Source organism: Notolabrus celidotus, chromosome 12, assembly GCF_009762535.1.
Source record: "Notolabrus celidotus isolate fNotCel1 chromosome 12, fNotCel1.pri, whole genome shotgun sequence".
Lineage (NCBI taxonomy): Eukaryota > Metazoa > Chordata > Actinopteri > Labriformes > Labridae > Notolabrus > Notolabrus celidotus.
The window spans coordinates 13,076,269-13,102,670 of NC_048283.1; the positions used below are offsets into that span (position 1 = coordinate 13,076,269).

A 26,402-nucleotide genomic window follows, 5' to 3' on the forward strand; every position below is an offset into this window, starting at 1 on the left:
TGTGAAAAACAGCTGTAGTTGTTGCCAGTGTTTCTGAGTCCCTCATGTGCAGCTGCTAAATCTATCTTCCAGCACCAGCTGTTATTTGACGTGTACAGTGACGTGGTCGGGGAAAGCTGTTTCAGCTTGGATTTGGTTGCCCTGTTGCTTAAATCAATTTGTAGATTCACTTCCATCATCGACAATAGCATCATAAAAAAGTGGCGAGGAGGATGTTATGAACAAGGTTCACTTGGCTGACTCTGAGGATTATCCCTTTCAACCCAACTTTTTCATGAACACTGATTGGACTTCAGCATGATGCATGGCAAGATATGCTTCAGGTAACGAAAGCTTGGTTCAACTCCTTTTTTGTCTTGCCAGATGTGTCCAGACGATTTCTACTGCTATCAAAATACATTAAAGGGATGTTAGGCTTTTTTTAAGTGGGGTCGTATTTGTACTTGTCATAGTTAGTGTGTTACCAACAGGGGATCCCTGAGAACTGGCACAAGTTACGCCATCAAGCGCTGCAGACAGAGTCAACTCTACCACCTAATTTAGCTAATTTTAAGAAAGTCTAACACAGACACTAAAGTTTGTGTAAGTGCAGGCTTTAGATGTTTTGCAGTGATTTACTTTGCTGTCCGAAAGGCACTTTGTTGTAGCGTTATTTGCAGACGCAACACTTTCGTGTTCCTCTGCCTGCAGTGCACTGCAGTGACACTCAACGGGCTGAAAGAGAGAGGGAAGAAAGGTCTGTGCTAACAAGAGAGCAGAGATCCCAAAAATACTTGGTGGTGCAGGTATGTAGACTGTGATTCCATGCCCACGAACCAAGAGAGCTAATTAACATCCACACTGGTGTTTGGGTCGATTTTGTGTGCTACTTTTGACCCCATCTGATGGCATAGCTTCCGTGTCAGTTCTGCCTTTGGTTTCTTGACAAAGGGCTCAAACTGACTGGGATCCCCTGTGGGTAATACACTTACCATCAACGAGTACCTCATACAACCCCACGTAAAAAAACTAAACAAAACACTGAACTATCCCTTTAAAAGGGACTTGTTTAGTTCAGCTGTCAAACCATGCACCTCATGCACAGAGGCCTTAGTCCTCAAAGTGGGCGGCACAGGTTCAAATCAAGCGGCAACCTCTGGTCTAAAAATATGAGTCCAATGCTGAAGTGTTAAAAGCTGCAGTTCATGGATGATCCGCTTGAGGCTGGCTCCGGAAGTACCGGAAGTCACATACACATGAATGGGAAAAAGGCGATCTTTACAGCAGATATAAACATGTTTACAGCCTGGTACAAAAGACGAGTGTAATCTGGATAGCTCATTTCTCAATCGGCTCACACTGTAAGGGGGTGAATTTTTTTCTAACGCGGCAATTTCGAAGATATTGAGATTACGAGTCTTCCAATGAGAGGCACAGCTGACTGCAGGAACACTGTAGCTTTTGACTAGTAGGCTCAAACTCCCCCTCTTTACGTTACACTGGCTGAACAGCAGTAATATGGCTGCCGCCGCCGATTTGCCTCGAACAGCTCTTCAGGAACAGATGGGTGACGTCATGGATACTACGTCCATATTTTATACAGTCTATGGTTCAAATACAACCTTTGTTACCCATTATCCCCCAGGCTCTCTTCCTGGTTTCCAGCTCTATCTATTGTCCTCTAAATAAAGGCATTAAAAGCCCAACTATAACCATAAAATACATGAAAGGTGAGTGCTATTCCATCAGTGATAGTCTCAGCATTTATGTTCAATTTAAATGTGGCATTAATAGCTAATTTATCTGAATACAGCATTAAAGTAATTTTCTTTCCAGAGGCTTTTGCATCAATATCAAGAAGCATCCTCATTATCAGTTTTCTGTCTATCCCGTGATTGAATCTCATTGCACAAATTAGTAATGTAGAGCTGGACATGGACGGGCATCAATGGTTTAAAATCCATTTTTTCAAGGAAACTCATTTTGCTACAGCAGCTGCTGGTTACTACTGCCAGACTTGTTACAGTGTGTGGATGTATTAAGAAGAAATGGATACTGAGTTTTAACATGATGCCACATTCTTGCTTAGGAAGATGCTCACTTGGCATGTTTGCTGAAAATCTCTGTGGCTCTCATGATACTTCGGCATTTTTGGGGTCCATGGAGCATGAGTCCGTCATCAGCATGCTGTTCAAGACTGTCCTAGAAATCCAACTGAAGCCCCTCAAAGCCGCGATAAATAAAATTCAAAAGTAACTGCAGGGCTGGATACCACAGGGAGTAAGTGACAAAAGTTTTCTTTGTAATTGGGGTTAGGTAACTCTTTGACATTTTCTAATACGTCTTTCATCGTCCTTATCGCCACTTTATGCCCATAACAGCCAGAGGGAAGAGAAAACACACAGACACAGGGGATGCGAGGACACGAGGAAGAGAGAGAGAGACTAAGTAATGCAGATATATGACGGAAACTCTGAGGCAGGAGACCACCAGCTGAGCTCACAGATGAAAAACTACAATGTGTATGTGGAGAGCTGGCATCAAGCATTTTCAACAAAACTCTGAAAAAGCCTCCAACTATATAGCTGGCAAAAACGGTTACATAAAGAAGTTAGATTTTCTGCATTTAAAGTGCTAAGTTTGTGCTCATGACCTTTAAGGTTGAAGGGCTGAGTAATGAGGAGCAAGGCAAAGAGCCAGGCCTGCCTCAGAGGCTGCTGAATGAACGACAGGGATGGAGAGATGGGTGAGAGAAAGAGATGGCAAGAGAGAGAGAAAGTAAGAAAAGGAGAAATGTGAAGGCACTGTCATCTCATTTCTCCTCCCTCCGGCTCCCCCAGCTGTTGTTCTCACTCCCTCTCCCAATCGCTTCTCATTGTCACTCATCCCTCCAATCACCCCGAACCACTTGTACAACCCTTCCCCCTCCTCCCTCCCTCCCTCCCTCCCTCTCTGCACCCTTCCCTTGCTATCTCTCTTCCTCCTCTTCTTTGCCTCTATTTCTCCATCCACACAAATGACTCAGTGAAACAGGTCAAGTGTTACAAAATTCCCCCTGCAGCTCAACCTGCCTAATACAAGGCCTGGCTCATTGCACCAAGACAAGTAATACGCTGCCTACTCACTGAGAGAGAGCGACGCACACACACACTCTTACACACTCACACACTCATTCACACAGGGTCACCGCCAACACACCATGAATATAAGTCCATAAAATGCCAACAGTATTAGCATATTCATCCATCTGAGCATGCACGCCAACTCACACCACTAAACATTAAAAATCATCCGACTTATTCATGTTTTCTAAAATCTATGTCTTTGTTTTACTCTGTTAATACAGGCAAGAAGTCACAAATATTCAGTGCTTGTCACGCACTAAGTGCAGTCTCTGCATGGACAAACTGCATGAAAATGTGCATGTTTAAAAGAAAACATCACGTAAGTTCTATTAATAACACTGGAACAATAAATACATTTAAGGCAAGATAATCCTGCACTAGTCTGATATCTGATTAATTGCAAAATTGCACAACCTTTCTTAGATGCAGCTTCTTAATTCTGAGGATTAACAGTCTTATTTTATAGGAAACTGAGTATCTTTGATTTTTTTGAACTGCTTTTGAAAAAGCACAAAAAATGAAGACATCATGTTGGGCTTCCAGTTTTTTTCGGTGTTTCTACGCCGGCATAAAGAATCAAAAATGAATCTGCAGATTAATCAGTAATGAAGATAATCTTCACTTGCAGCCTCACATATTGATATTACAGTAAATACTACAGCTGGTACGAGAATTTGGAAGAAGCCACATTTAAAACACAAAGGGCCTTGGTCTCCCTCTACCTCTCCCACCTCGGCCCACTAATGAATAGCAATTGGGGGACAGAAAAGCCTGGAGCACTTGAGTAAAAGTCGTATTAAGAAGAGGACAACAGAGTAAAGGGCCTTAAAAAGGATAAATGACCAAGAAAAACTCAAGTCAACACACACACTTGCCCTTTAACACGCACCAGGAAAAACCTGCTTCTTGACAGTACAGGTTGCAAGTGTGTTTGCTCTGCAGGCACAGTGTTGTGATATTGAAACGTAACAGCTCCATATATCAGGATGCTAGGGACCTATATGGAGGATAAACGACCTGTGTGCAGCACCTGGACAGTGTGTGTAATACGCAGATAAATAACTGGGAACCAGGAGGCATGTGACGACATGCAGACTCCTGGAGAGATCACGTTAACCTCCTCGACAATACACAGAACAGAAATATGAGGATTAGATCAGGGCACGCATGTTTTTAAGAGTGCTTTTTGTCTGAATCCCTCAGGAACGACAGTCGTTTGGGAGGGTAATGACTTGGGAAAAACTGAAATGTACCAGAACATGAATTAATCACAATGTGGGACCAACATTCACGCTCACTGTCAGCACTCAGTGCTATCTATTTTCTGCTGTTTATACCCCGTTGTTCGCGCGCAACAAAAGGAGTTCCAGCTATTACACACGGTGAACAGAGTGTAATTCCGCACCAATGTTTCCGCTTGCTGCTCCTGTTGAAGGCAGGCCGGTCAGATGCTGGGGCCAAGGCTGGGATGAACCAGTTATTACTGTCAAGGTGGCAGAGATCACATCACATTCTTGTTAGTGAGAGCTGTAATCGACATGTTTTGGTAAACATTTCACGTAGAGCGCCTGTGATGCCAAAAGCCATATTTGAATAACATTTAATTTCCTCCTCCAAGATAAGACCTTTTGTACATTCAAGACTATTTTATGCTATCACTGCCCTGAGCTGACAGTTAAATGGACAGGGGATGATGGTGCAGCGTGGCTGTGCTTTGCATGGCAATACTGAGCTTTTTTTCTGAACTCTGACTCCCTTGCTCACATTTTACACTGTAGTGCACTTCAACTTTCAGTCAGGGCTGTTGCCCATGATGCCTCAGTTCAGCTATGGGGATGGTTGACAGGCGATGGAGTAGAAATCTCTAACAGAGAAGGGGTTAACAAGGAGCCAAAGACTTACAGGAGGCTCTCAGCAGGTGCTACACAGTGGTCACAGATCACAGCGGTGGCTCTACATGACAACTACCCTCAAACACACACACGTTGTGAGGCAAGTGTCTGAGAGCTCTGGCTATCTAAGACTTCTCAGCTTGGAGCAGTTTCATGTTTTGCATGCAGATTTCTGTTTCTTGGAGCATAATTAATGGGTTAAATCAATAATGCATTTTCCATTTCAAATGATGCCTCTGGGTTCAATAACAAGTGATTGGAGATGTGTTAGAAATGAGGAATAGAAGAGGCAGAGTGATTAGAGAGGATTTTACACCCCAGGACTGGCTGGACAGCATTAGATTTAGTCATAGAGACAAACACACACAGACAGACACACACACAGTTCCATAACACAATTCACAATGCTCAAACATTGAGTCCGCAGCAGACGATGAAACGATAGCAGCTACAGAAAAGAGAACTGGGCGAAAGAAGTGATTACAGGAAAGGAGATGTGGGGATAAGATGACAGACACATGAATGGGGAGGCCGTATGTAGATATAAAAGGAGGAGCTGACAAATACACATGAGCAAACAAAGACACAATTTTGAAGCGAGGGTCTGACAGTTCTCTCCTCACTGTGGCTGCTTTTATTTGATGTCAAACAGAGAAAGAAGAGAGGACTTGAACCCTGCAGGGGAACCGGCCAGTGCAGATAACATCAGTGTGGAGTGCTGATGGGAGCACACAGTCCAGTCTGCTCTTTCACTTTAAAATGTACCAACACACAGGAGAGAGAATAATGAGAGCTAAGTGATGATTCACTGCTATCTTTTATCAGTTTTTATTGAATTCTTGATGAGATTTCCTTTTCCTTAAACTATAAGGCAAATTATGTGATGTGTTTCCTCTTTAACTCATGGGAGCAGTTTATTCTTGTTCCTCATGCAGGTATATGAATAATAAAGCAACACTCCAGTTGCTATGTCTACAGGGATCACGCTTGGAAACCAGAGGCTCAGCTGACCAGAGTATGTAGGTTGGACTGGAGGCTGCATGGAGAGATACCAGTTCACCTCCAGGGCACTGTTGAGGTGCCCTTGAGCAAGGTACCTGCCCGTGGTTGCTCGGGGTGCTTGGCAGTGTGTAGAGATTACGTCTATCTCTGCAACTTTTAAGTATGCACCTTTGTGTATATGTATGTATGCATTAAACATGAAAATAAGGGTAGAAAAATGCACAGTTAAGGACATGCAATATTAACGCTGTGGTTTTGATATATTGAATAATCTATTATATATACATATTTGATATATAACATTTAATTTACCATAACTGAACAGCAAAAGGTAACAGCCATTAATCACAGCTTTAAATTGCATGTTAGAAATGTATTTTCTTTGCATTTTTTTAAGTCAGCAATGTAAAGGCATTTTTGCTAGCGTCATATTTAGGAATGCAATAAAATGTGCATAATGATCTTTATTTTTAGATTTAATATTATTTGTATAAATGCAGCACTGCTTCACAAGTGGGGTGTGACACAATGGCTTAAGAGGCAGTAGACAGCTTCAAAGTCAATATGGTAAGCACTTATTCTGAGATCATTTTGATTACTCACTGTTGTCCAATGATCCCTTCTCAGGAGGTCCAGTTTGGTTGCTTCCTCTGTTCTATACAGATCTTATCTTACAGATTATATGTGAAACTACAGTTACGCATACCAGTAAGGCATATGACCGGTCACAACATGTCTGAGGATGTCCTTTAGACCTGAGTCCCCCAACAGGCTAACAGTCAACAGCCACCAATTTAGCAAGCTCTGCGGTTAACGTTTTCCATTAAGTGTCATCCATAGATCTGTGGTGATTAGCTGCACCTGAATGCGTAGCTCTAGGTTGTTGCTCAATTTCAAAGTACCCCGAAGATTTTTCCATCCGGGTTGACGCAAGTGCAAATTACTTTTAACATGTCAAATTAAGGAGGTTTTTTTTTTAAAGTAAAATGTGGCTTTCAGAAGTGCAGTGGTGTCACTTCTTTCCATCATAGCAGCAAGCAGGAAGCAGGAAGACTCTGCGGCAGCTTAACTACGGTGTGCGAAAGGGACAAAATACCAAGCAACTAAAAAAAAGAATGTGTTCATTTCTGACTTTAATTACACTGCAACTAATGTGTTAATGTTCACAGCCCTAATTATGTGTGTCAAACATTTTCATATATTGTATGGGTAAATATGAACTAAGTACAAGGCAACTTCAGGTTATCTTGTGTTGTAGAATGAGAGAAATCTGTAGATGTTTTTTGAGTTGTCTGCAAAGATTAAAGCAGGGGTTGGTAGTCAGATTTAGATACACTTTTTGTCATACTGGTTAAAATGATCTTTATGTCCTGATGGCAATCAATACATAATGGGTTCTTAAATAAAGAGCGAAAAAAAGCCTCTATCTACAGCCGGAGTAAACCTGGGAAAACCCCAACCAATCCCTGCCATCAGGAGCCAAATTATGAAACCAATCAAATCCTGTCCTGCCGTTCTGCCCACCCCCTGCACGTACATTTCATGTTTGTTTGTGTTTTTAACTTTCACTGTGATAATGTTTGGTGTTTTCTTACCACTGAGTGAGACATGAGTTGACGTAGTGCAAAACACAAACGATGTGCTGCTCGTGCATATGAGCGGGGGCGTCGTTTTGGAGGAGCTACGAGGAGAGGAGGGGTTAGACAGAGTCCTGAGGAAATGCTACATTCAAATTCATGCTAGTTTTCCGTGACTGCCAACCCTAGCTTTAATGACTGATTTAAATGCATTGATTACCATTTTTCCATTACCATTGAGATTGTGATTTAGCCATTTTGCCCTTAATTCCCCACAATGATATTGACGATGCAAAATAATTTCATAGGAATAGTTTGGGTCATAGTTCTCCACAATGAGTCAACAATTCTGACGCAAATGCAAGACATCTTATGAAGAAAAAGAAAAAGAGCAACGAAAACATTAGTTGTTCAACAGCACTCAAAAACATTTGCAAGAACTCCCACACAGAGGAAAACGTACATTTGCATGCAGGGTCTGTACTGTCAGGCAGGCGAACATCTGCACAGCCGTTACATGCACAGATGAACATGCACACAATCATCCACAATTTACTACGGACTCGGCAGTCCCCAGAAGACTCTCCGCAGTCCCTGAGACCAAATATTTGCAGACTTATTTCGTCTTTATCTCCATATTCATCTCCCATTCTGTATGTTTCTGTCTGAGGTTATGCAGACGTGCGTGTGCTGGTGCGTGCATGTACTTTGTAAGAGCTGCCTGTTGAGACGGTGAATTAAACAGCAAGTGCATTTGATCTGCAAAGCACTCCAGGGCAAATACACGAAATGAGACACACAAATACACACACACGGGCACATACACACACAGAGGCTTGCATACAGCATCAAAATCATTTCCGTCACAGAATCTATTCTTAGGAGCGGCAACAAACCATTCTTTCCCTGATATAAATCTCTTTTATTCATACCCACAAAAGTCACGCACATACACATGCATGCACTCACACACACACACTAACAGGCACATGCACTCGTAGCTTTAAGCTACCCTCCCTGGTGGTCATAATGCATTCATACAACGTTCTTTGTTTTTTTATTTTCTACAACAGGATTTGTTCCAGGTAAGTCTCAGCATGAAGACCTTTGAGGGCTTATTTAACTGGCAAACAAACATGCACGCACACTGTAGCCTTCATCTGGTGATGGTGGGGGTTTGGGCAGGTGTGTGGAGGTCAGAGGCTGTCTGAGGACGTCAAAGCTTCTATCCCAATCTGCTTCTCTCCGTCTGCCTCACATACACACACCCAGACAATCCGATCTGTGAGAAGCTAAATCAACACAGCTGCAACAACTCGGCCCTCGTCGTCCTCCGCCCTCCACTCTTTTTGCTCTCTCTTTCCTTCACTTTACTTCTTTTGTTTCCCCTTGTTCTTTAATCTCATATTGGTCACTGGTAAATTTATATACCTGGTAGTTCAGTCTTCCAGTATAAGAGGCCTCAGAACTCATCCCTTGACCTTCCTCACACCATCACACACTGTTTGCCTTCCCTCTATGCTACCTTTTTTCTCCATCCCTCTCCCTCTGCCCTCTTAGCAGCAACCAACAATGCACTGCAACCACCCAGTTACCTCACGCCCTGTCAGCATAGACAGAAGAGAAGCCGCCCAGGGGCCTCCAGGGGAAACAGGAGCCTCCACGTCTGTCTGTCTGTCTGTCTGTCTGTCTGTCTGTCTGTCTGTCTGTCTGTCTGTCTGTCTGTCTGTCTGTCTGTCTGTCTATCTGTCTATCTGTCTATCTGTCTGTCTGAGTTTTATACAGGTGTGTGTGTGTGTGTGTTTGTGCACAACAGACACACATGTTAACAAAAACCCAATGACCAGAAGGCAGAAGATCAGATGTTATCTTTTACCGCTTGAGGAAGAAGACTGATACAATTTCCAATTTCCTGGGATTATTTACAAATGAAACGTCCTCTGCTCACTGCTTTCACCTTGCTCGACATGATACCAATACTCTGCTTCAAGAAATACATTTTCCAGTCTGGTACTTTTAAAGCACCTTCACTTGTTCAGGAAAATTTTCATTACCTTTGCAAGAAGGGTTTCCCTCCCTGAGGCTTTTTGTTGAAAATGATGTCAATCAACCTAGCTCATCATCCTTTTACACTTATTTTAAGTACATATTCAGACACAGAAGACGTATAATTCTCATCAGCATGTCATTAACATCTTAGGTAATAAGGTAATAGTAAACAGTGTATGAATAATTGTTGCCTGAAGCTAATGCTTTCCCAGCAGCCATCAAAAATACATAACAGAAACAAAACTAAGCGGAGACTGAATTAGACATTATATCCTGTCCTAAAAATACAAAAGGTAATACGTCTTGTGCCACTGAAAATCTCCTCAACCTAGTTTTACTTTCACAAACAACCGTAGTAAGAAATAAAATTGGTCTGTAACATATTGATTCCCCAAAGTGTCAACAAACCTCAATTTGTCACAAACTGGCTCAGACGGTGTGAAATTAAGAACTGCACACCACAGATTTCTCAAAAATATTGATTTAAATTTCATTTCAATAAAACAACAGAGTGTGGAAGAGCTGAAGCAACAGAAAACGCAGGAACTGGTTAGGAGAAAAACAAACTAGTCAGACATTGATATGGAAATAATGTGTCCTCTCTGTAGTCTTGTATAGGCTTTATACAATGACTTCTGTGTTTAATTGGATGACTCACACCTTGAATTTAAGGATACGGGTGTGATGGAAGAAATTTTGCACAGACATTCATGGTCGTGACGGTATGATTTCTACTAACTTTGATGTTTCCATCTTGTGCTTCACATTTGGTTTTGAGTGAAATGTCTCAAAATAAATTCGTATACAGAATACACCCTTTTTAAAGGTTATCTTTTGCCTCTTTTGCCTGTTTTTCATCAGTCACCCCAGAGAGACAAGAAATTTGTCATGACATGCAAAAAAAAGACCCCACAGCCATGAGTGAAAGTACTACTTTGTGCCTTAATGATTCAGACATCATGGCGGTTTGCTATTACTTTGATGTGAACATGCTTTAAAAACAGCATCTGGTCATTATTGACAGCTAACATGCTATTAACAAGGCTAACATGATAGTAAACATGAAAGTAAACTCAGTAACTATGAGCAGAACTGTAAGGATGTTATCATGCTGACTGGCCTGCTCTAACAGGGAAAACCAGAAGTGCAAAGTTAACTCTAGTCTGAAAAAGTCCTCTTTACCCCCAGACACCAGCAGACGCTTGTTATCTCCCACTGTGATGTACTGTGGGGCCTGTGCTGCAGCCATCTCCAAGGCTAGCTCGTCTCAGGGGAATCTCTCCTCGAGTCTAGTCTAGTCTTCAAAAAATGAAAACATGCTTGGGCTGAGGTCAGATGACTGAGGACTCTGTACATCACTAAAAGCTACAACTCAAATCAATGTGCTGGAGTACCGAGGAGAAATAATGAGAGACCTATCACTGTCAGTTAAAAGATAAAGTGTGTGATACAAATATTCCAGTAATTGCAAGACACACACAGCTGGAGATCTGATGCTACACCACAGGCAGGAAAAGAGAAAAGTCTGTAGCTTTAAAGCAAATAAAAAATATGCGTGAGCCTACTTCCATAATTGAGGTCAGAGGTAGACACTTGCTTTAATCCCTGTGAAGGTTCAGGTCACTGCATCCATCACTCACACATCCACACAACAGCCCTAGTCGTTCATCACTCACTCTGGGATTTATTAGTCAGGTCTGGAGCCAGAGGCTAAGAGGTTAAATGAGGAGCATTGTGTTTGCAGTTATCAGCAGAGGAGAGCCCAAAGTGGGTCTGTGTACTAATCCCCGCCAGTGCACACAAACACACACACCATCAGATGTTTAATCAACAGTGTGTCTGTAGCTGCCAGAGCGGGAAGTTAAATATAGTTAATACAGCCATGTACAGACATACATTTGTGAAACAGTAAACGCTCACTCAGCACATGGTTGCACTCACAAAACACATACATACCAAACAATCTGATTACGATCAAGCACATAAACCCCTTAACACACAAACACCATGTAGAAATCTGATCAGTCTGCAAAGAACCCAGCGGGTGCCTACACACATACTTCTTAAGCATGCGCTTTGACCAAAGAACACACTGACATGCTCATTCTCTGCCTAATACACGCCTACGCGTACACACACAGACAACTTGGTATAAACAGAGCCACAACCAGCTAGTCGGATAGCCTGGGGGCTCTGCACCGTGTCTCATCACTGTACGCTAATGTCGAACACAGTGGTGGTGCTCAGCGTAGCTGCTGTCGCTTTGGCTTCAGATCCAGGTTATTTGCTTGGAGCTCAAATAGGCCAGGTTCTGAGTTACGGGGTCATCGCTTTCACACGAGGCGCACACTTTTGTCTGTGACAAACGCAGTGTCGAAAGAACTGTACGAGCTGTTATTACTAGCTGCAGCTTAAAAGCCTGTCTGCTGTGTTCAAGTCTTTCACATGCAACTAGAAAACCAAAGGAGTCAGAGTGTTTGTGTGTGTGTGTGTGTGTGTATCTGTGTGCGTGTGTGTAAGCGCTCCCTATCTCACCAGCCTCGAATCCAAAGCAATTAGAGGGGCCAGATGGTGGGCTGGACTCACAGTAAATAGCTGTGCATTGACAGAAGAAGCTTGCAACAAAAATGAACTGTGACAAGGAGCCAGGATGACACACAGACACATGAGGGCATCCAAGCAGCAGCAAAACACCAACGTCTCTGCCATAAACAAATTGTGGCCACGGTTGGGATGTTAACAGCAAAACTAGATTGCATCATTTGATGGGAACACAGAGGGGCTGCTTGCACCTAAACCAAATAAGGCAGGTGCACATGCATGCATGAGCACACGCATACACAAACCTGTACACACGGACAGCCCTCTGCATGCCCTTCTGTTAAAATTTGACCGAACCAGTTTGCTTTAGTCAGAGTTCAAACAATGCAGCCTTTGAGAGGGGCTCCATTCACCCAGTTTCAGCTTGGCCTGCACATTCCCCAACTGAAAACACAAACTGCCTCTCTCCAGGAAAACCACCGAAGCTACGGCACCACATTCCTCAACTTCATCCTTTTCTCTGTGTTTGTGTATGCACAGTGTGAGCCTGAGAGGTGCAGAGACCCAGCTGAATATAATGATTATATATATGTATCCTTAAACAAGAGGGTGCATGTGAGCTATGTATCATCAGTCTTCATTAGCTGCATGCTCAGGTGAAAACCTAATAGAAAAATGTGCCCTTTAAACAGGAGGACAGAAGTCACCCACATACCTGTTACCAAGCAGCAAGTTCAAATCAGCCAATCAGGACACAAATATACAAATCAGAGAGCGCGTGAGGAGGTGGGGCTTTAGTTCAGGACAGGTATAATCCACAAAATGGGTTCCCCTATTCCTGTCCTCAGTTTGCTATAAGCCTGTTATCTCAGGTCTGTTGACACACACACAGATTTATCAAAACTGAAATGAGACAAACAGCCAGACCAGGAAATGAGAGTGGGGGGGAAAACAGGGGAGAGGTGGTGTGTCTGGAGTCTGTGAAGGATGGGTGAAAAGAGACAGGGAGGCCACTTCATATCCCAATCAATTAATCTATAAATCTAATCAGTGAAAATCAATGACTTGCACTTCTTTCAATCTGGCTCCTCAGTCATCTCAGCTAACCTCAAGTGTTAAAGAGACAGAAAGAAGAAGAGGAGAAACAAGACACCACGCTCAGCAACACACGGACATTTTAAAAATCAAGGAATCTTTAATAGCAACGAAATACGAAAAAAAAAATATAGAAAGACACAACAAAGTTGAGACAATTCGAATTCAATCTCATTTTTTCAAAGACCGAAATAATCAAAAAATTAAAAAATACAAAAAGAAAAGACAACTTTTACACGGAGCAGTCAATAATAATAATAATAATAAAAAACACATTTTTTGGGTAAGACTGTTTTGTTGTGTGTACAGTTCATTTGTATAGAAGAAGCACATTTTGCCAGTTTTGGCAGCAATCACAGCGCAGCAGTCAAGAATAAAGCACTCTGAAACATAAATTATAAAGCACTGCAAAATAACAGAGAGGAAGAGAAACTGTAATAGGAGAAAATAAATCCTTCATGCTTGCCGTCACTGAGAAATACACAAACGTGACACCATAAATTAGTAATTCTTTTCTCTGCTACATATTTATATATTTATACTATGTACACAGGAAGGATTTCTCGTTTTTTTTCTTTTTTATGAGAGTGAGATGGGAGATGTTAAGGCTTTGATTAGTCATCAGATGTTTGGAGCCAAAGAAACAGCAACAGTATGTGGCTTTCTGGTAAAATATATATATTTTTTTTTTTACCATCTAACCTTGTGCTAGACCCAGACCTGGATCGTGGATTTCTTTTAAAGCAATTTGTCTGACAGGCCTGTACTTGGTGGGTGGCAAAGCTGTGTGTGTGTCTGCAGAGGTGGTCATGGCGGCAGAGGTGGCTGGAGTGAAAAAAAAAGTTGAAAACAAAATTTGGGAGGCGAGTGGGAAGTTTTGACTCTAAAAGCACAGAAAGGGATCTGGGAGGGGATGGAGGTCAGAACATGGTGACCATTTTTATGAAAGCTGCATTTCCCGAGGAGAACAAACGCAGAATGGACAAACAGGTTCCTCAAAAGCCTGTTTCTCTGACACTGGGTGAAAGGTGTGTGTCACTGAATGTGCACTTGTCTCTATTCTACTACACTGTCACTGATTCAGGGAGGAATTGGACAAGTTGCGGGGAAATAGAAAGCAGTGGAGCAGTGGAACCCATCATGCTGTGGCTCTTGCCATTGTAAGAGGACTGCGTATAAGTCCTGACAGAGCCACTGAGCAAGAAGAGGAAAAGACCAAGTGTGTTTGTGCAGCTATGTGAGCACATTCGTGTGGGCTTGTGTCAGGAGATGGCAGAGTTGTCAGGTATGAGGTGTCTTCTGCACAGTTTGGCTGTGGGAGTGAGCATAATGAGAGTGACTGAGGGGTGTTTGTGCGTGGGCGAATGTTTCTCTGCATTCTGCGTGTATATGTGTACAGTGTGTGTGTGTGTAAATGTGTGAGTCAGTGTGCTGTCCAAATGCACAATAATATCTTTACTTCACTAGTTTCCCATGGTGACACAAGGTGGCTGCTCAGGTTACACACCCAGTGGCAGTGAGAGTCGTCCCAAAGCCCCCCAAGCATCACTAAAATACACACCAACACTATACACACACTCACTCACACACCCACTCACTCACTCACTCACAGCTGAGTCAGGCACACAACAAGCACTGCCTGTGTGTGTACTGTCTACCTGATAAATTATGAGTATTGTGGGTATTTTTGCATTGTGCAGGGTGTCTGTCAAGGAGCGGGAGAAGCCAATTGTGCAAAAAAATGTGTGTGCTTATTATGTGGAAATGCAGGCAATGTGAAATATACCAAACAAATAATAATATTACAAGCAATGATATATACTTTTTCCTCCATTACAAATGGACTCTTAGGCTTTAAGTAAATTCAGATCAGTTAGATCAGCTTGTTGTGAACGGCACCACCGAACCAGAGAGGTTTTCATTAGATTAAAAATTACATTCTGAAGACCTCTGAGACATTTTGACTCCCCAACCCAGAACGCCTCTCCAAGTCCACAACACTGGCAACACTGGCTCCATCGATCCGATATTTACATTTTCATAAATATCCACATTTTCACAAGAAAAATAAAGATGCTTACATATATAGTACACAGATACCTCACACCAAAATGTACATACAACAGTTTTGTCCCTTGTGTCGCCATTTTTACCTCGAGACCACGTTACACTCAGATTTCTCTTTTTTTGCGGTGACACACACAAGTGCAAAAATAAGTAATACATTTTTATTTTGAGTGGTTGTGGCGAATCAGCCACGGTTGGTAAATTTACTGAACCCCAGGTTGACAGAAGCTGCGGTTATGTATAAGCTAAGGCCATTAGATGATAATCCTATTGAACACACTGGCTTACGATATGCTAGACAGTGCTCAAACAGGGAAAGCTGTCTCTATTTGTGACATCTGCTTCTTCTATCTCTCTCCCGTTCTCTCTCTCTGAAGGTTAACGGCATCACAATAGAAAACAAGGATAGTTTCACCCTTACAGATACTTGCACTGTACGGGAAGGTTTCCTACATCCAAAGTTCAAGGTTGTGAGCAGCTGTGATAATAAATGCAGGCGCAGTTGAGTCTTGCCCTTGGCAAAGGGTCACTCTGCTTTTCACCTCATGACCCGCAGCGACCTGCAACCCAGATCTTAGCGGGGCCTTACAAGAGGTCAGTACAGTCATCGAAAAAACTGCTCTCACCAGATTCCCAGCGGGTCAAAGGGGAGTTGATTAGAAGGCCAGGAAACCCATGATTATAGGAGCTACAACAGAGCTTCTCCCAGAGATTGTCCATCACAGTCATCCAGTGGCTACATAGACACAGTGATGCATGTTAAGTGTACACACTCAGCCTTAAAGACAGCTGTGTACAGTGGCCAGGAGTAATATTTGCCTGAACAGGCCTCCAGTGGCTCGTTAGAAGGATAAATTAACAGTCGGGAGACCATCTGCCCTGAAGCTGCATCATGAAAGGCTGTTTCACCCGTTGCTGCCTCTAAGTCAATACGACTTCCACAGCTTCACCGTGGACCCTTTACATCTCCTGATCAATTCACCACATTTAGGAACATCCGCTAATGGACAGGAGTATTTGATGATGTCATTGAAGCTCTATCTACGCTAACACGGTCATACTTTGGAGGTGGGTTTCTGTCTTGTCCGGCCATTTACTAAAGTATAAGGGAAGACAGGGGCATCCGTGAAGTGAACACGGCCACTCCAGGTGGATTAGTCAGTGCTGCACGTCACGGCAGGCCGCGCAGGAATAGAGTAAGTGGGGCGCTTGACACATCAGGAGCAGTAAAATACTCCCCCTGCTCTTTGCGGCCATGACCTCGACACCGCCCTGGATAAATCATAAACTCCCCATAAACACCAGGAGAGAGGGATGAGGAGAGGGGTGGGGGGTGGGAAAGAGATATGGAGGTGGTGATGGGAGAGGGGGGGAAACCGCCACGTCATAAGCGATAAGTGGTGGCAATCTGTTGGTCCCGGCTAAAGCGAGCAACTTCACGGCTCATTACCAATCAAGCTCCTCCTGTCAGGAGCGCTCTGAGAAGACGCGGATGAGGAGGAAGAGGAGAAGAAGAGACATGCTCCTCTCTCGCTACCCTGCCTCCTGCATCCCTCTTTTCATCCCTTGACCCTGTCAGATCGACTACACCTCATTCCCTTGTCTCTTGTTTACTGTCTCTTTCCTCCAGGCATAGAGCAAAAGTTTGAACGTGAATACCTTGTTATGAAGTCGGTTCAAACTCTCTGCAAACTTGTGTTGTTAAATTCAGCTGAACTCTGGTTTGAGCACCATACGATTCCCTAACTTTACGTCTACTGTGTCTGATAGTATAGATGTTTTTTCTTTAAGAGGAGGTATGCATTTGTTACTTTCCTAAATCTCATGATGGATACTGTCTACACCTTCCAATGTTTTCCTCCGAACCCATCACCTACTACTAACTAACCCAGCAGCTGTCACAGCACAACGCAGCACCAGAACAAAAAGGTTTCTCACAGGAGGACTGAGACAAGCAGGCAACATGTAACTGGCTTGACAAGCCTTTCCTCTTCTACTGTTTTGGTGAAGATAAGAGTGAATTTGCGAGCGAGTTTGCCTCCTCTACAGCCAAGCTTGTATCATGATTCCATTATCCTACTCCCACACTACACAGTTTGTCTCTTTTGTCTGTCAAGAGTCCTTGTCAAGGTCCCGGTGATAGTGATAGCATGAGCAGAAACAGAGGATGACAGGTTTTTTTCTTTTCTTCGTTTGATTTTGAGTTCTTGAAGACAAAAATTACAGCAGCGCTCCTTTCAGAATATTCCACCACACCTTCCTGTTCATTCTGTCCGTCCTGGGGGCTTCACTGTGATTAATAATGGGCTATATATGAAATCAATTTTCAAAAATAAAAGTGGGAATATTCTCTTTCTCAAACAGGGATGAGACCCTGAAGCCACAGAATCCATAGGAGGAATCTGGCCTCTCCTCCTTTTTCATCCTCCTCCTTTCCTCTCCTTCACCTCTTCCTCCTCTATACATAAACAGCAGTCCGAGAGATGACCGAGCCGTCCCGCTGAGACTCCATGTCATCATCCAGGTAGTCTCCAATGATATCCTCCTGGTCGTGCGGAGGGCGGAGCTGAAGGATGGGGGCCCCTCCTGAGAAGTGGTCATACCTCTCCTCCTCCTCCAGCTCGTCAAACTTCCTTCTCTCTGCATCGTCTAATTCGTTGCTCAGCAGGATGTCTTGGGCAGTGGGTGTAGTTGCGACACCTTCGGGTCTGCCCCCTATGGTGAGCGGCTGGTGGTGGTTGTTTTTCTCTGCGAGGCCTTGGTGGGAGGAGCTCTCGTTGTAGACGTAAATGGGGCCGTTGTTGTTGCCACCTCCAACCCCGCCGGTCCCCGCACCGCCGCCCGTGCCGTTCTTGCTGGCCTTCTTTCCGCCGCCGAATATGCGTGTCTTGATGTCGCTGCCCCCGTTGGCACGGTAGCCCTGCTGTTGCCTGCGGCTACGGGTGACGAGCACGGCGATGAGAGCGGCGACCAAAAGGAGAGCCAGCAGGGAGCCAATCACAGCTCCCGCCACCACGCCGGCATTGGATGGGTTCACTGAGGGCTCTGCAGGAGGAGGAAGGGGAGGCAGGGGGGGAGAGAAAAAAAGAAGGAAGGGATATGGTTGAGAAAGGGAGAAAGAAAACAGCATGAAACACGGTGAGAGGGCAAGAGGGAAAATAGAAAGCATAAAAAGGAAAGAGAAGAAAGGGGAATGGGAGAGGGGAAAAGGAGGGACAGAGAAAGAAGGTAGGAGTTGGATGATGTCAGTGGTGGTCTGAACTATATTCAGTGAAGTGTGTCAGAGTGCTGAGGTGTCATTACAGTGAAGTGCATGTCCGTGTGTCCGCGTGTGTGTGTTTTTGTGTGTGCTGAGCCTCTTCCTACACTGACATTTCCTCCTCTCCCTCAGAGCTGCTGCTGTCCCCATTCCCACAGCCACGTCACAACAACGTCCCTGCCACGTTTCCCCCCGTGTTGCCCTTCATCGGCCAGGGTCCGTCCAAGGCTCACCACACATCTCAAGGCAAGGCAGGCAAGACAAGGAGAGGGGGGGTGGGGGGTTGAGGTTGTCGTGCAAGCAACATGCACACACTTTTTGAAGGAGCAGGGGGAAGGATGGCGTTTGCAGGGCAGAACAGGTGGAGGCCATGCAGAGGAGGAGGAGGAGGAGGCTGATGATGGATGGAGGAGAGCAGGGTGGAAATTAGATGAAGCAGAGGAGGAGGAGTGAGTGAGTGACAAAGTGACACAGCGGGATGACAACTCTGCCCGGAAGCCACAAGTGTGAAGCTGGAGAGATTGGATCGGCACCCCTCTCCACTCGTGTAAAACCACAGGCAGCGCTCGACTGCTGCTAAAACGTGCGTGTCCATTTTTACTCCAGCACTACTGCTTTAGTCACAAGTGCCTTGTTGCACACACATGCACATGGGAAGAAGCCATTTCAAGTTTGTTTCAAATCAAACAGGTTTTCTTGGAGTGCACACCAGCTAAGGAGAGTGTGAATAAAACTAGGGCTTCAATATCCAAACAGAGGATTTTTTGTTTGTGTAACACAATCCCAGCGAGACATTTGGTGTTTGAATAAGAGTTGTGAAGACACCCCTTATGACTCGTCGACCATATAGTGCTCTCTTTCTGAACTTGCACTCCCTGCTTCCTCAGCATCCCTCTGCAGTGTTATTACTGCAATATATTTTAGGAGAGGTGTTTTAAAAGCAAAAGAAACAGTTTATTTTGTAGAGACGGAAAGCACAGGTTAAGATTAAGGTTTGGTATTGTTAGGTATATTGCCAAAGTAAATCTAAGACGTTCAAGGTTTCAGCACCACCAAAACTGATAAAGGTATACGTTTTTATAAAAAGCCATGCAAGGGTTTCCCTGAAATACAACAGCTATGAAAAGGATCTATGTGATTAAAAACGTTCAGGATGAATGTACCAGCATCAACTGGATAATGCCTTCTGACAGCCTTAAATGCATCACACAACTATCAGCGAGCATGCCAGCCTATGTAACAACCCATCACCATAACTTATGAGCCCCCTCAAAAAAAATCACATGCTCTTCCATCCTACAGCAATAACAAATTCATGCCTGCCATTAGCAACTAGTGTTTTAGAGGATCAAACAGGAACAGGTAATTGGTGAATTATTATGCAACAGAAAGCAACATTGACAAGCTAGCCGTGAGTGTAATGCTAAAGAGCTATGTGACGTAAATTTGAAAATGAAAGACTCAAACTACGACGGTTTGTCTTTGTGAGCTTTATTCCGGTCTTCAGTGAGCTTTGCAAAGCGATCAGCTGGCAGCATGATCTGACAAGCGAGACATGGTCTGCACAACTGACCCAGAGTGAAGATTCAACATGGTATTTATTCTCTTCAGAGTACAAGATGACTGCATTGTTAAACACATTACTACATCTGTGTCTTTATCACACAGAAAAGTTCTGGTCAGCACTCACTGCGCTCCAAGGACGTTTAAATGCTTTCTGTCCCAAAAGCTCGAACAGAAATTGGGAAAAGAGCTTTTAGGTATTCTGCACCCTCAGCCTGGAATGTATTGCAAAATGGCTTGAAACTCAAGGAAATGGTGTCACTGAATGTTTTTCAATCTAAAATGAAAACCTTGAAGCTGAATCTTTAGAATGTTGTTGTTTTTAGTGTATCTTGTTAGAACTACCTCCTAGGTAACGGCTCTTTCTCGGACAAAGGTTCTTGTAGAGTGTACTTCGGTTCTCTGTGTCTGAAACTTTGTGTTTTTTTTGCTGCTGAATTTCTTGGCCAGGTCTCCCTTTGAAAAGAGATCTTTGATCTCAATGGGGCAACCTGGTTAAATAAAGGTTAAATAAAATAACATTCAAAGAGACTAACCAGAGAGCTTTTTAAGACCTCTCGCTTCCAGGTCACCTTCGTGACTTCTCACCCCCTGGTCTGCTCCTCAGCCATGCCAACAGATAACAGGAATAACAGTCTATCATGTCTGTGTTTTCCCATCAGAGCTAGCAAAAGTTTTTTTCCCCATAAAACATTTTAAAGCTGTGTTCCTCAAACTTTAAGTTTAAGCTACTAAACCTGGGGCAAAAGGATCAGTTTATTTCTTTTATCATGTTTTACAATCCCATTTAACAAAGTCAGATAATAAACAGAAAACACAATGGGAATTTGATCTTGACACTGAAATCTCAGCAGAGGTATGGGAGAGAATAATCTCTAACATACACTACAGCTCCATTAATGCCAGACACACCTTAATACAATATAAAGTGGTACACAGACTTCACTATTCCAAAGCTAGACTTCATGCCAAGTATCCTAATACTTCCCAGCTTTGTGATAAATGTAAACAATATACTGGAACACTTGCCCATCATTTTTGGTCTTGCCCTAAATTAGTCTCCTTCAGGAACCTGGTGTTTGATTATATATCAAAAGCTTTTAATATTTATTTTGGCTTATCTATGCCTAAAATCAATAAAAAGAAAGTGAAAAAAAAAGTTTAAGCTACTAAAACACAAAGTATGAAATTCAAGTTAAGAAATTCAGATTTCTCCCATGAAATGTGTCCAACAGAGCATGTCTAAAAGGGGTTTGGGCTGAGTCTAACTAATGTTAGCTCAGCTCTTTTGTAGGTGCTTAGCTTGATTTGAATTAGGACTCCTAATGCAGTGCACTAAGTCCGGCCAGAAAACAATCCAAGTGATCTTATTGCATCCATACGGGATTAGTAGGATGTAGCTGAAAGAAAATAATGCTCAATTGTAAATTTTCAAGGTTGTACTGGATTCAAAGGGTTACGATGAGTGCACTAGCCGATACTTCAGTGGTGATAGCTGAATCAAAAAAGAAAAAGATGGTTTGGGAACACCCCTTCCGAGAATCTAACCTAATTCCAGATGCATGCTTTCACAAGTATTGAGGTTTGAGAGGAGGCTTTGTTAAGAGACTGCTAGCGAGTAAAGCCTCTAAGAGAGCCGTCAAAGTAAAACTGCTTTACACAGGCTTTTTGAGGCCAAGAGTTCAGGGCTCTAAGTGCTTCCTGGGGTTATGATAACTCTCCACAGACTCTGTGACCAATTCTCCTCGAGGGCATCATCTATATCTCAGTGAGCAGGGATTATGGCTCTAACACTGAGGGAGTGAGGGGTCAGCTCCACCCATGTTGGAAGCTTTCACTGTACTGTGATACTCTTAAATGTTCACTAAATGAAACTAGTTATTTTGCAAGGAGATGCATCAAAATCACAAATATAGCATGATGATTTCTATATGACGATGAGGTCAATGTGATGCATTACTAAGATAAACAAATAGACTTTTGTTTGGAGGAGATTGCTACCTGATTGTGTGTCATTCCAGCTTTATAAAGGGTTTCACTGGACTATTCATGTATTTTCTATGAAGACATGTAGTTCTTTATTTTTGTTTAATGTACTTATTTATTCTGTTTGGATCATTTTGAACAGTTGGATGCCCCAGATACAATAAACAGCTTATACAAACTACAGAGGAAGAAAGGCAGTCTGTAGTGTTCCTGCTTCCTTCAGATATTTAGCACAGAAGCTACACAATAAAACCAAAAAAGACATGGTGAACCAATTAATTTTTTATTTCAGTCCCTGACTGAAAGTGATCAAGAACCCTTAGCTAAGCTGAACATGCTTTCTGACGTTTGAGCTTTCCTTTCCACTCCCTGCACTTCCACCAGCCGCTGCTGAAGATTAACCAGGAGACACTGCTGCAGAAACCCCCTTCCTCAAATTTTAGAGTATTGAATCAGACCGATTCCTATTGTCATTCCCGTTTGAAATCCCAACAGAGTCTGGCCCATCTTGTTAAGTGTACAGAGAGCTGACAGATTTACTCTTGTAACACTGATTCTTGTGGGGAGTGAAAATGGTAGTCTGCTGCTGTCTACACCTGTGCTCAGCTCTTCTCTTCCTCTTTATTTCTGCCTCTCCTCTTCTACACCACCCTTTTCTCCATCCCGTTTCCACTTCACCAGCTGCCTCCTGCATACTCTTTCGGTCTCCTCTTAATCCACTTTCCCTGCCATCTCCCCAATTCACATTTATATTTCTGTCACATAATTTTTCCTCTCTGCTTTCTTCCTCCGTCCTTCAATCGCAACATTTTCTGGAGCAAAAAAAAAAAGACGTATTTTCTCTTACATTTCAATTTCTACCGACAGCCTCCCCGAACGCAGCGTTTCTATTCCCTCCTACTTTCCTCTGAGTAGTGCTAAACATTCCTGTTCACACACATGAGAGTGAGAGCTAGCCCTCAGTGTCCACTTGTAACAGGAACACAAGAAATGCATTATCACCTTGGGCTTGGTGGAGCTCCGGCATAAGCAACATGCCAACAATCTCTGTGCAAACTGGGACCGGATGCTGCTGCAATTTGCTGTCACATCAAAGGGAATTACACAAAAATTTAAATGCAAATTCTCTCCAAATTCTACTCATCCAATTATTTTTAATGCGCCGCTCAAGTCAGTTTTCTAAGTGTCTCTTTCAAAGTCTCAGCTGGTAAATCCTTTCGTGGGTGATGATTCATGTTTTATTCTGTCCTTCTGGACACAACACTTGAAAGATTCAAGAGATAGATGTAAAGGAGCCACCCCAGGCCCTCCGTACAGGCCCACTGCAGACCCCGGACACATCCGAACAGAGCACGAGAGGAATCTTTTTAAGTGGGTGAGGAGAGGACATCTTCTAAACACATGCTGTTGGATGAGCCAGCAGAAAAACTGCAATATGCATGCTGTGTGGATAACAAGAGGGGGGGAGAGAAAAATAAACATGCAAAAACTACACTGCAGCCCCCAAGCACCAAGCCCTCCTGTCCTCAAAAACACACACACACACACACACACACACACACACACACACACACACACACACACACACACACACACACACACACACACACACACACACACACACACACACACACACACACACACACACAGCATACTGTGGAAGCCAAAACACAGCATGCTTCTTATGAAGTCACGTCCAGCACGACCGTACGCTCCAAGTGACCGCAAGTAATGAGGGAGATGGAGTGGAAGTAACATCGACTGCAGCCTCCCAAAAACATGCATGGGCACACACACACTCACAGCATCATGGTCATCGGTGGCCTGCTGACGCCGGGCCGGGCTGCACCTAGAGCATAGCTTAGCAGTACCCTCTGTCAGCATGTTAACTTATTGAACAGAGCACTGTGTATGTGTGTGTGCCCGTGCATGGCCTCATGTGCGCGAGTGTGTGCTAATGAGGGTCGGGCAGGGGGCCAGTTGCAGGCTGGAGGGAGTCTTGGCTCCATCAGACCTGTTCTCTGGCTGTTTTTCGCATGGCCGGAGACACACAGTAACAGACAAAGACAGACAGACACACACACCCAAACTGGATGGAAGAAAATGGCCCAGCTCCTTGCCCTTGAACTGTCTCCTCAGAGGGGTAAATGGGAGAAAATGCAGTTGGTTGAGAGGAAATCTCTTTTCTGTTGAACTTAGCACCATGTGGGGGGGACTCATTTGGGGACATTTAACTTTTTGAAGTGCAGCTGAGTCACCTTTGTGAGGAACAATTGAGGGGTTCAAATAAGACTAAGGATGGAGAGAATCTGGGTTAGCCACACAAGAACCCCCGTGAGAGGAGTCTGGAACAGAGGGAGGGATGGATGGAGGGATGGAGACTACTAAGCTGTGATTAAGGAAGAGCTACTGGTATTTAAGAGTTAAGCTTTTGAGAGAGAGACAGAGCTAAATAAAATACAGGAGAGAGAGAGAGAAAAGAGGGAAAGCTGGGGGCAGGCAGTCTCTCCTCTGAGCAGGGGAGATCAGCAGCAGACTTGTGGAGGCTGAAAGACAACCTGGGAGAGATAAGGAGGATGAGGAGAGAGCATATGCTAACTGAGAGGATGAAAGATGCAATGAAAAGAGCAAACTGCAGCGAAAGAGATAGTGAAGGAGAGATAAATCGAAAGAAAAGAGGAGGGGAGAGCAGGGTAGGATACTTTTTGCGTGTGTGACTAAGCAGCGGGATCGAAGATGAGAGGAGGAGAGGCAAGGAGAGGAGAGGACATCTATCCCTCCCGCTGCCTCCGGGAGCGCAGGACAAGACTGAGGGCAGAGGACATGGGCCCTGACACAGACAGACACACACACTAGTGTAGATATATGTGCGTGTGTGTTACTGTGTCATGCAGCTGTGGGGAAGAGAGAAGCAGGGGACTTGCTATGTAGCAGGTGCTGGCCATTTCACGCCTGTCGGCCCTTCTTAGCCGTGTTTGTCTACACACATTCACATTAGCCTCTACAGGTCTGCATCGCACCCCCACCTGGAGTCATCTCACATCTTTCTCTCGCTCCGTTCTGACCATCAGTAACTCTTCCATTTCGCTTCAACCAGTACTGACTCAACCTTTTTATCTTTTACGAACACTTCTCCCTGTCTCTCTGCCTTCTACAAGCCTCGCTCTGACACATGCCGGTTGCCTCAGTCACCTCTTAACTACCGTCAAATTTAGCTCCCCTCTCATCCTCCTCCTCTTCTTCTTCTGCCAGTGAGTAAGATGGGAGTGGGAAGGAGGGAGGAGGTGGCAAGACAAGATGGAGGAGTTAGATGACAGGGCTAGGAAACTGTGGGAAGTTCAACACTAAAGGAGAGACCAAAGAAACCAGTGAGAAAAAAGGAACACAGGAGTATGGTAATAAAATAAAAGGAGGAGAAAGTGGGATGAAGACTGAGCGAGAAAAGGAACGGTTGGTGGAAGTGAGGAGAGAAGCAGCCAGGAGCTGAAGCAGCAAAGGGTGACTGATCCGCTCTGAGAGGCTTGGAGACAGACTGACACACACGCCATGCTGAGAGATAGTGGAGGCCAATAGAAGAGGAGATAGGATGCAGTGGCACAAGATTCTCAAGGGAGTTTTAAATGCCGTCAGCATCCGCTCTCTGCCTCCATCCCTCATGCTTTGGCTCTCTCCCTCCTTCTCCGTAAGCGTGAGGATTGCATGCTGGCACTGATTTATCCTGGTACACGTTCCCCGGCTTTTTAAGTCTTAAAGCAGTGGCCTCCACCTTCCCCTCTCTCCTCCTTGGATCTTCGTACCTTTTCTCCTTGTGTCTTGTAATACGCAGCAGGAGACAGTGACATCCTTTTTTTGCTATGGAAGCCACAGTAGAGTAACACTACTCTGCAGCAGTACTGAATGGCCCCAGAGGAGCGGTGACGCATGCTATGGCACCATAAGGAGCCAAGGGAGTTGAAGAAAGATTGAGGGGGGTAGGAGAGAAAGAGAGAAAAAGGACAAAATGAAGAGGGAGTGAGCAAAAGGGACAAAAAAAGAAGGAAAATGAGGACATGGAGAGGCTGGGTTTGCTCTCAAAATGTAGTCACCAGAGAAATGCGCTTTTTTTCCCCCATTATGGGCGAGATTTACCCCCATGTCAGCAGGAAATAACTTCCGGTTAAGTGCAGGCATGCGACAGCAGAGTGGTGGGGATGTATTTTGTATGAGGTGAAATGCAAGAGTGAACCCTTTTGAAGGGTGCAGCTAAAACTATGGAGGAACAGCGGGG

The 26,402-nt window shown here is 44.0% G+C and overlaps 1 protein-coding gene across 3 annotated transcripts in view; it reads right to left on the reverse strand.

Annotated features, from left to right (window-relative positions):
* Nucleotides 1-26,402, reverse strand: part of si:ch73-22o12.1 (nectin-2) — a 90,266-nt gene that overhangs the window by 22,876 nt on the left and 40,988 nt on the right. The window contains exon 7 of one of the 3 annotated variants that reach the window (XM_034697275.1): nucleotides 13,918-18,372. The exons of the other annotated variants lie outside the window; for them this stretch is intronic. Within the exon in view, the coding sequence (XP_034553166.1) occupies nucleotides 17,786-18,372 (587 nt within the window). The 3' untranslated portion in view covers nucleotides 13,918-17,785. Of the gene's footprint in view, nucleotides 1-13,917; nucleotides 18,373-26,402 lie in introns of those variants that run through there. 3 annotated transcript variants of the gene reach the window in all.